The following is an 11,437-nucleotide window of genomic DNA, read 5'->3' as shown; positions in this document are numbered from 1 at the left end:
CAAAACCCACGAGTATGCATTCAATTCAAAAATACTTTGTAAATGAAACCAAGTTTGATGAATGGCCTCACAAGAGGCGTCTTTCTAGAACAGACGCTGAGCGTTCTGGAGGAAAATCTCGTACGAAAAAACTCTGAAGGGTGTACAGATTCAGAGATGCTTCAGACGTTGCATTCAGATGTTTTGGTCTACAGTCGACAATTGAAGGATGATGACATGGTATACTTTTTTGTACATGACATGCAGGTACTTAACACAATGTATCCCAACCATTCTACCTCCATCCTTCGAAAGCTTGTCATCCCCGCTAGGCAAGGTCTTTGCATCTGCATGGTCAAGCACATGATTTTTTTTTTTTTTTTTTTTTTTTTTTTTTTTTTTCATTACTAGGCAAAAATCGCGCTGTCATATATCGTTCTCTCACATGGTCTGAATGTTCACAGAATACAAAGTTGCTCGCACGAGAAATGATTCATTGCACGTACCAGAATATCATCTAAGCGCAGGAACTTGAGGTCATTTTGCACGAAGCTATTACACTCTCCTAGCCCGTCATGTTGCCTCATTCTGTAATATTTCATAAACTGTCCTCCTCCGAAAATATTCCATATGTTCCTGCCACCAAAAACAATGTCAGATTCAGAACAGTTTCTACGGCTAATGTACGTCTAGCCGTACCACTGGAAGTTAGTTTGACGACAAATAGGAAAAACATATTTGAAGAGCGACAAACACAGAAAGTATATGAAATAGCTGAAGTTGTATTAAAGACCTGAGTGAAAGATAATGGAGCTCCCCGGCCATGAAAGTCAGCATATTTCAGCATGAACATTCCGCAGTCACAACTGCAGCACAAAAATAAATACCCGTGTCAAATCATATGATGAAGAATCTCAGACTCGAATTTAGACACATTAATCGCATTAATGATAATATGTGTTTCGTATACATCAACTCTGACGAAGAGGATTTCAAATACATGCCCGTTCAGTTGTTCCGGAATATCCTGCGGAAAATCGCTTTCCCATTTGCTTACGTCCAGAGTACGGTTGTTCTTATCCTTCACCTCGTCTACTAAATATTTTGCCTGACCAAAACAATCCCACAGGGTTCACAGGCCTAACTAACACTTTCTTTATCACATAATACTCGAACATAGACTCCATGCCAGCCTCCATCTGCACTATGCATTATCAACCATTTCTCGTCCTATTACTCTCAAACAAACGAACTTTCAATAGGATAAACATACTACTAAATTACCAACCTCAACACTTATGCAGACAATAATCAATAGCTGAAAGTTTCTTTTTTGAATATTTTCAAATCATACTCAAAATGATAGAAGCGCGGAGGCCAAGCAGTATGTTTCCTAGTTTCTCTCATATTAGTGTTCACGTACAACAAATTATAACATTACACATCAACCGCTTGTGGGGCGAAAACTCACAAGTACTTTAAGAACAGTCTCATCGCGACCTTTCAATGAGTCTAAATATTCAAACTTCTGATCCCGTATATTGATGACTGCCAAGCACCAGTGAATGTCTTGATGAATTGGGACAAGAATCTGCACAAATGGAAAAATCATTATCCACTTCATATTCATACAGCTGTAAAATAAAAATATCATTATATTGACCGAATCAAAACTCTTTTCAGAACACAATTATTTACAGAAATATGCTGTAAATATACCATGTTCCAAAAAAAGATCAAATATATCATAATGATAATAAAAGATATATACATTTGTGCACCCAAACAGAGAAAATATTTTACTTGACATATCACACCAGGTGACCTTGGACAAAGAGGGAACGAAGACGTACTTTATCACAATCTGCAAGGCTGTAACCAATTTTCTTTTGTGTGGTCCATCTTCGAACTGATTTATAATCATAACTACGTTTGTCCTTGAAAAGCTGCATGAAAACCACAGCAGTCAGTTCCGATGGAATAAACGAAGAAAAACCCATCTGATGTACCGAATGAAGCAACATAGCAACATATTGTCAGCATGCTGCAAAAAATTATTGTAGACACGAAAATACCTTGTTGTAAAAAAAAGTGTTGAAAAAATGACATCTCAAAAACTTGTCTGGATTGCGACTCTCCCTTTCTTTCAGAAGCTGCATATAAACATTGATAACCTACACAAGTGCCGTAAAAACATCACATAAGAATTAGATTACCACTTGTGTCGAACCCGGCTAGCCAATTAGGGACAAATGTACAGTAACAGGTGATTACATTTGGTTGCTAAAATCACTTACTTCATCGTTAAGCCATGCACCCGGTACCAAACACTGTATGATGGCTCTCGTCACCTCGATGTTTGTCTCTTCATGAAGTATAAGTAACTCATGCCTGTTGACAGAATACATGCCGGATGACGACTTAGTATTAGAATAGAGAAAAATTATCCAAAAGCAGATGACTACTAAAAAAGATAGCTTACTCGGGTACACGTTGCTAGAAAGTGCAACACCATGGTAGAAATAAGCACCTGTTGCCGTTATACAAAGCATCCTCCACAGCCTCTTCGGCATCAATGGGCAACGGAATAAAAGCTTCGCCCTGACAGCACAAACCATAAGAAAAGATATATTAATTTAGAAACATCTCCACAGTTTATTGCTGAATTTCAAGTACGGTTGGGAGCACTCATGACACAGAACACACAAATCCTGAATTTAGCTTCAACATAAGCTGATCTAGCACACCGCATAACTTGAGAGTTTAACATTTTAATTCTCGTTAAGTAATATAGCCATTCATTTTACTTTGTTGGGTGTATATGTGAGAGAGTGGGAGAGAGAATTGAGACTACCTACCGAACTATGCTGATTTCTAGAGGACCTAATAACATGAGTATACTCAAACTTGTAACCAAAAATACTGATTTTCAGCACAATATACTAAGCATGAAGATCCCAGGATTTTCTTCAGAGTGGGAGCAACAAGGATGAGACATACTGAGAAAAACACTCAATACACATGATGTAGTAAATCACTACCGACAGAGGCAAAATATGCAATAATCCAAACTACACAAATGCCAAAGGTGACGACGACATACCACCTCTTCCTTTTTACTTGCTTTACGCTCTTGTTGTCGTCTTATGCTATCCTCTTCTCGATTCAATTGTAATCGTGCATATAAATCCTGGAGATCTTCTATGTCCTTTTCTCGTGACTCCCTTTGAGCTTGCTTTGCAGGATCTTGAGTTCTATCATAGAGTGCTCGCCAAAGCTCCGCTTTACTATCATCCCTCGACACATGGACTTCACTCTGGTCTTGCAGTGCACCTGATTCAGATGTAAGTTGGGCACTAGAATGTGGAGAAACGACTTTACCAGGTTCAGCCTCATCGTCTGTAAGGGTTCTGTGCAGAACTCCATTCGGCATGCCATGATTCAAAAAACTTCCACTCCATCCGGGCTCACCAGCAACCTCTCTTTGCATATTGTACAGATTCCTTGGGCCCTGTTTTAAATTGCTCCCTCGTAGTCTGATATTTTTCAAAGGTGAAAATGGTGCGCTATTGCTACTGGAGCTAAGAGGAATAAAAGAGTTCACGGTCTGCACCACACGTTTATAATCCTCCAACTCGCGTTTTACGTTTACATATTTCTGATAGTATGATTCAGTGGGTGCTAAAGTGAGTTTTAGACCCATAGCTGGACTTCCTACCATATCAAGGGCATTTTCAGCTAACCCTATCGAGCGATCAAGTTTTGCGAACCACGAATTACGCTCTTTCAGTTCTTTTTTAACAAGCTCGTACTTCTCTCCTGAATGTTTGACAGCAGGAGGGGTGAACAAATCCTGAGATACTCTTTGTGATGGACGCCACTGCCAAGCTGCAGGCAACGGTGTTTTCACTTCAATATCCTTGTAACCACTTCCAGCCGAAAACTGCAGAGTCCCAGGCAGATCCGGTTCCCACTTGAAGGTGGATACAGGTCTTTCTACAATTCTTAGTCTTTTCTCAAAAGGAGGAGTGATCTCGGACCTATTGGCCAACCCAAAAGGAGTAAAGGGAACAAACGGACTATTCATCCAAGAGGGATTTCTCTCTGACTGCGGCATGCTAATCACCCGCTTCCGCGTAGCTGGTTCAGTCACCATCGCCATGTCCGCGTGAAGCTATCTAATCCAGAATCAAATATTGATCACTCCGTCACGTATATTCAACTCTGGGAAAATAAGGTGTGAAACGGCAAATGCCTGCAGCAGTTCCTTAAGATTCCGTCAGATGTCAACCTGCAGCTCCAGTATCTTCGGATAAATAGCACAGCATTCAATACGCTGAAACTCCCTCGTTCGCATCAACGCTAGAACCCGAAACGCGCCTTCACGCACGCGCGCCGTGCGGTGCTATAAGAACCTCTATAAGTCATTCCGTAAAATAAAGTTTAAACCATGATGATCCACCACATGGTACACATGCTGATACTTCATCAGAAATTACTAAGCACTCCACCTTGCCCTTGTCAATGTAATGATATTTCCTCGGAGCCGACATATACGATCTCTAGTCCGGCCACAGCCAGTCCTCTGTAGCCCAGCGACCAAACCCTGATTGAGCTACAAATTGCGAAGTCCTTTGCATTCAAGCAGTATTGAAACGTAGCCCCTGCGCAGAAAACCAATAAACTTTGCTACCACGGAAAAAGAAACACATGAAAACTGCAAGCACAAACCCCTTTCACTGCTCAAGTTCAAGACACTATCGATCCGTAACGAATAAATCTGTACGCACAGAGTAGAAAAACGGACTTGCATACAGGAAAGCCAAAACAAGAAAAAAGACAAAAAGAAAAACAGAGAAAAGAAAGAGGAATCAACAAAATATTTCAGGTACACACCCTAGAGCATTGCTTCTACCAACGCTGCAACACAACGCTCTCCGCGACCAAGTCACAACGTCCAGCATCCAACAGGAAACCTCATCGAAACCCTAGACTCTCGTGCCACTCACCGCGAGCGTAATCCAAGCACAACAATCTCGCGTGATTGACTACATCTCAATGCGTGGCAATTGCAAGGAATGCGGAAACCCTTGCGCCGAGCTCCTCGACACAATACTAAGAAAGTGTCATCACATCTGAGGACCAACGAAACCACAAATTCCAGAATGTAACGCACACTGCGCGCTCGCACACCGAGTGCAGATCTTCGGGCGGGAGCAGGCGCAGGAAAAGAGCGCTAGTGGAGGGTACTTGGGTTTTAAAGTGCTCCCGCCATAGCCACTGTACCCGTCATTTGTAGTTCCTGCCTCTGCTCGTCTGGCTATGGCTGATGCGGACCGTTGAGTTCGTCGAAGCCACCTTCTCTCCCTCCCTCTATCTCTTATTATTGTGCTTTTTTGTTCATGTGGTTTTATTTAGAAGAATGTAAAATTTACTCAAGCTTTTACTAAATCAACCCACATATCAAACCCATCCTTACATTCACTTGTTTCCATTCTTCTTCCTAACATCCATCCCTTGTTCTTGTTTCCAATGCCCATTCCCATTTTATAGAAAAAGATATACAACTTTCAAAACAATTTATGTTTCTTACTTGAGAAACCAATCCTAAACCTCAAAGCCTTTATCAATGGATTTTATACATGATGTCTATTTCAATAGGTTCTATAGGTATACAAAACACAATCAAGTAATCCAACAGTGTTTCAATTAAAACAAGATGTATTATTTTTTAATTGCAATTAGAAGATAACAATATAATATCATCAACATTTTATAAACATTTATATCATCAACATTTAGTCCCAAAATAATTTTATAAAAAACATCTTTGTTCAAGATTGTTATTACTATTTACAATGATATGCAATAAGGAACAAGGAAGAAAGACTAAGAACAAAGATAAGGGGGGAGGATACGAAGAGAGAAAGAGAGGGATGTTGAGATGTGGCACATGTGCTAAGAACGTAAATAGGGACAAGACACAAGGAGATATAATGATAGTTTTGATAGGTAGGTTGATTTAGTAAAAGTTGGGATTAACTTAATATTTTATTTATTTATAATTTTATATATAATTAAAAAATATATAACCATATAACAATAAGTAAAATATGAAATAAAATTCTATCATTGGATGAAGGTTTGAGGCAAGCATCCATCCATTTAAATAGAAAAGACTAATCATTTGATGGTATTGTAAAGATGGTTTAAAGAGGTCAATGGTTCAAATCTTAACATTGGAAATTCCTTATCAATAGTTTTATGCTAGAAAAGAAATATATATATATATATATATATATATATAAAATTCTACTATTGCATATCCACCTTCATATATATTAATTATAATTAAAAATATCAATAAATCTAGCTTTAGAGCAACTTAGCAATAACAATTATTTGAAAAATAGCTTAGTTATACAACTTTGAATTTGATAAGTTCTTTGATTTTATCTTCAACTTTTGAAAAATATATCTTAGAATTTTTAGTACTGTTTGATAGAAAATAGATTTAAAATGTGATTTTATACATATAAAATGTATTTATATATACATATATAAAGAGAGAGAGAGAGAGAGAGAGAGAGAGAGAGAGAGAAATGCTAATTTTATTATAATTTTTGCTATTACCATTGTTATTCACTTGATATATTTCCTCAGTTTTTTTTATTCCAACAATTTTTTTTGTAAATATTTTTAATATCATTTCTTAATATTAGTATAAAAAAAACTTATTTTTAATAATATCATTGACAAAGCATATATATGGTATATTATAAATGGTAAGTTTTGGTAGGAATAACAAAAATTATAGTGATAGTATTAATATAATATTATATATATATATATATATATACATGCATATTAAATGTATAATGATGGGCCTTCATCAAAACAACTTTGTTAATGTAAACAATTAAATTACATATTTATGAATTTATAACATATTTTTTATAAGAATATATATATATATATATATATATATATATACTATTTTTTAAGTAGAAATATTTTAATACAATAAATCTTGTTAAAATTACACATGTTTAATTTTTTAGTAAGTTATTTCATAAAATAATAACCATTCAAAGAAAACAAATAGTTGATTTTAAATCTGGATATTTTTAAAAATTAACATGTGTATGTATATATATTGTAGTATTGTATAGAGATAATTCTATAAAGTATCAAATTAGATAGATATTTTTTGACATGACCTTCGTGCTTTTAAAACAAAAAACACATCACTTGTCTATATGTAATATAAAAAGATTGTTGGACTCAAGCTGTTTTTGATGGACCATTCTTTTCTAATTCAATATTTCATACAAAAGACTACTATCTTGATATATCAAAAAATTAATCATCTATTTTTGTTTTTGCATATTATAAATATCCTTAAAGAAAGCTACAAAAGACATCTTATTGGTTTATAAAAGCTTTAATATTAAAGATTCAATGAATAAAATAAGATTTCTTCTCTCATGATTCAATAAAAGTATTTATATACATTGAATCTCTATTTTTTATTTTTTATTATTTAAAGATAAATAAATTTACATGTTATAGGGCACAAACCTTGGTGGTTTAGAAGGGGAGTCATAAAAAGCACTAGAAAAAGCAATCACAAAGTGATATGTAAATTTTTTTCAAAGGCATTTTTTCCCTCAATATTAATGGCTTTGAATACTACATGGCTACATAGGATAATTAGGGCCTTATGCATACATTATAACTATATACAAAATATTAGAATAGAAATATTTATAATTTTAATTATTTTAAAATAAATAAATAAATAAATAAAACAACTTAAAACTATCTTCAATTAGATACAATTTCCTTAGAAAATATCCAAACATTGGTGAAAGTATTCAAACAAGGCAAAGGAAGAATTCTACAAGGAGGAAATGAGACAATAAAGTACCAGAGAGTGCCAAAGAGATGAATGCTTTTGTCAAGATGATAGATAAGATGAATGCTTTTGTCAAGATGATAGGTAAGATGAATGCTTTTGTCAAGATGATAGGTAAGATGAATGCTTTTGTCAAGATGATAGGTAAGATGAATGCTTTTGTCAAGATTTGAAGCCAATGCATTCATAGAATTCAACTGATGAGATGGCTTAAAATGAGGATCCAAAGTGATGGTTGCGAAGATGATGTAATTTCTATGGTACACAGAAAAGTTTAGGTAGATGTGAAGTTGATTGTAGGTAGAATTTTAGAAAAGTTTGAGAAGAATGAAAGTACGAGTGAAGAGATGATTGAATAGGTTGTTAAACAACAATTGATGTGAAAGCCATTGAGAGCTTTAAGATAGCTCAAAAATCAAAAGATGGAGAAAATCCCTCATGTAACAAAATGTCTTATGAAATTAGATGAAGAAGGTAGAAGTGACATAAAGATTGGAGAATGTGAGATGAATTTGAATCAGAAGCATTTTCTATAGGAAAAATTAGAAAAGCTTAGCAACATCTTGGCAATTAGTGTATCTTTTGACCATCTTAGCAATAGAGACCTAAGTCATTAGGATGAGAAAGTAAAACTAGATGGCAAAAAAATCTCTTCAGTAAGAAATTAAGTGTTTGTAAAGAAAATTGTAGCATCTGACAATTGTTAGCATCCTAAAGTGTTGTTGGATAGAAAAACACGACCAAAAAGGTCACAACCACCTTAACATCCTTTAAAGAAAAGACATTCATTTATATAATTATAGAAAAGAAGTTGGAAGAATTTGGTCAATATTATTGTGAAAGCTTCAAAATTAGAGTCTCCTATAGCAAATTTGGTTAAATTTCCTTCAAATTGAATAGCCAAAAAGAAGTCATGTCTTCTTTAGAAATTTTTGATATTAGTAACAAAGAGCTAGAGACACATGCATTGAAGGAAGATATTAGTGTTGAAGAAAGCTACAAAAATATCTTGGCACCGTAATATATGGATAAAGAATATACGACAAGTGATTGTAGAAGAGTATCTAAAGAAAAATAGAAGAAAAAGGCATGCAACTTATATATTAGCATGCATGGCTGACATCAAAAGATAAGGGAGATTTTTGAGCCTCCTTCTTATACTTTAATTAGTACAAAGTCTCTTCTAGCTATAAAGCCGACTCAATTCATTAGGCCATCTGAAACAAAGCTAGGGACTTTGGCTCCTTTGCATAAGTTATCTTTGATTAAAAGTAACAATTTCCATGGTAAATCATGTCTAGCCTTTTAAAATATGGCTTTTGAGATATTATAGTGAGAGGCAAATTGTGGAAAATTAAGACAATCTTTGTAGTTTGCATGAGAAATAGATTATGAAAATACTAAATTTATAAATATTTGATGTCATGATCAATAAAGAATCTTATTATAATTCCCAACATCAAGTATATTCAAAGCATACAATATGACTAAAAAGATGTATTTTATTTTAATAATCATAAATTCTAGTTAAAGACCCAATTTAAATTTACATAAAATATTAAGATGATTTTAAAATTTTTAGCAATGCAATTATCAAAAAAAAGTTATAATACCGTCTTCTATTGCACAATTTTGTATATGACATTAGTTTAGATCAATAGGAATGAGTTTTGTATAATTTAAAATAGAAAACTAAGTTTAGCCTTGCTTGTCATTTCTAGTCATACCATGAACTTGCTCTTGGATCTAAAAAGTATGTCCAATGCTTAAGGTTCTTTTAGTGGTTTGAAAGATTATCTTTAGTTTTAGCTTTAATTTCTAATGAGATCATAATATCAAAAGTATGGTAATTGAACATGTTTGCTAAATTAAATGTAGTAGTAGTAGAACCTTCTCTATTTAATTTTTGAGACTACTTTGCTTGACCATTGTTTGGAATTTAATTTATCCTTCTTTATAAAATAATTGCAATCTACATTACATTTTGCTCTATTTTCACAAAAAAAAGATTTTGCAATAGATTCTTTAATTGTCTTACTTGTTGTGGATTCATCATGAAGCTTTATGAATTATATTTTTATGTCATAAAAGTCACTATTTAAATGATTAGAATGCTAGTTAAAAGTTATAGGTATTCATGTTATCTACATTTATAATTAGCCCTTGTGATAGTTTTGTAGATATTTTTTGGTATCCAACAACTTGAAGGTGATGGACTTATTAGATTTGTAGAAAAATAATGAGCTAATGGATACTATCATGTTGTTAATCCTCTAAGTAGTGTGTCCTTATATATCAATTAATATTTGAGATCAACTTGATATTGTCCTTAGATTCCATATCTCTTATAAAGACATGAATAAAAAGAAGATTTTTTTTTGGCGAGTCTTTGGTGTCGATTCTTTAAGCTTCTTCATATTTATTATTTTATTATTATTATTATTATTATTTATCTTATCAAATTTTTTAACAGATCATGAATGCAAAACTTTAATCAAAGCAACAATGGTTTTTAGGATATTTTGGTGTGGCATCTCCTTTTTGTGCAGATTGCATCACAAAGCCATTTATACATCACATATATAACAAATTCAATGTGCCTAAGCTTGTAGCAATTCAATGGGCAGTTGCACACATTATTGCTAGAACTTCAAAAAATAATAGTTTTCTCGGTGGTTAACTATAGCCCTTTACACTTCTACATGGATTACTTCGAATAGAAAAGAATCCTTTTGTATGGAGCATGTTGAATATGATTCATTTTGTACAATAATAATACTACCATACAATTTTTTTATAAAAAATCTTTCTCAAGGTTGTGTTTGTTCAGAGAAGTAATCACCATCCAATGGTGGAGACTAGTATAGTGATGATGGGGAGACCATTGACAAATTCTTACATATAATAAATCATAATTATCATGAATCTTCTAAAGTTGTACCTTAAACCACGTTTGTTGGTGTATGAATTAAATGCTCCCACTAATAAAGTTCTTTATAAGGTGTTGGATCAGAGATTCATTGATGGAAAAATAAAATAATACATATTGGATATCGCTCACATTGAGGTAGATCTATCATCAGGTACTACACAAAGAGTTTCTATGGAATGCCAAGTTAAATAACTAATGACTATGGAACTACCACATCTCATAAGTTGGCTGCAGCAATTGTGCAATAAGGGAGTTACTCTTAATCAAATTCTAACGAGTCTTCAAAAAGATCTTCTTGATGCTGCTGCTGCAGGCATGAAGTCAGGTATGATTTTACTTTGTGCCATGTTGTTATGATGTTCTTAACCATCTTAAATAAGATATTGGTCATTTTTTAAAAGAGGTTTGAATTATTTGCATATAAAACTAACATTCCTATGAAAGTAGTAAATCACATCTAATAAATTATTGAAATCATTGATTTTAAATAATTTATTCTATAAATATAGAGTGGTCTTGTTCTAAAAATAATTGGAACTAAGAAAAAATTCAAACTCTTTCATCTATCTTAAATTCATGAAGCTGCTTCCAATTTTTTTGCCAAATTT

General features: G+C 33.7%; 1 protein-coding gene across 7 annotated transcripts; it reads right to left on the bottom strand.

Annotated features, from left to right (window-relative positions):
- Window positions 1-32: 32 nt before the first annotated feature.
- LOC112275287 (uncharacterized) lies at window positions 33-5,246 on the bottom strand. Of its 7 annotated transcripts, none has more exons than XR_016500076.1 (11): window positions 4,876-5,246; window positions 3,083-4,643; window positions 2,510-2,580; window positions 2,277-2,370; window positions 2,055-2,153; window positions 1,833-1,925; window positions 1,451-1,570; window positions 984-1,087; window positions 773-845; window positions 486-615; window positions 33-326 (listed from the first exon to the last, which is right to left on the bottom strand). XR_016500076.1 is itself a non-coding variant. In XM_024505529.3 (10 exons), exons 2-10 carry the CDS (start codon window positions 4,139-4,141, stop codon window positions 553-555), a joined length of 1,776 nt encoding a protein of 591 aa, XP_024361297.1. In that variant the 5' UTR covers window positions 4,142-4,643; window positions 4,876-5,246; the 3' UTR covers window positions 273-552. The 7 variants fall into 7 exon arrangements, 1 of the variants encoding a protein (XP_024361297.1); XR_016500078.1 differs by having other exon boundaries at window positions 3,086-4,643; XR_016500077.1 differs by having other exon boundaries at window positions 4,989-5,230.
- Window positions 5,247-11,437: the final 6,191 nt, after the last annotated feature.

The sequence above is a fragment of the Physcomitrium patens genome, chromosome 22, assembly GCF_059467195.1.
Source record: "Physcomitrium patens ecotype Gransden chromosome 22, ASM5946719v1, whole genome shotgun sequence".
Taxonomy (NCBI): Eukaryota; Viridiplantae; Streptophyta; class Bryopsida; order Funariales; family Funariaceae; genus Physcomitrium; species Physcomitrium patens.
Note: the sequence above shows the minus strand (reverse complement) of the source record. Positions and strands in the feature narration are given on the sequence as shown.

Coding starts and splice junctions, on each gene's coding strand:
- LOC112275287 (XM_024505529.3), bottom strand. CDS start 4,141: ATGGCGATGGTGACTGAACCAGCTACGCGGAAGCGGGTGATTAGCATG. Junction 2,371..2,509: donor GCTTTGTATAACGGCAACAG/GTGCTTATTTCT, acceptor TTCTGTCAACAG/GCATGAGTTACTTATACTTC. Junction 1,571..1,832: donor GCCTTGCAGATTGTGATAAA/GTACGTCTTCGT, acceptor CCATTTGTGCAG/ATTCTTGTCCCAATTCATCA.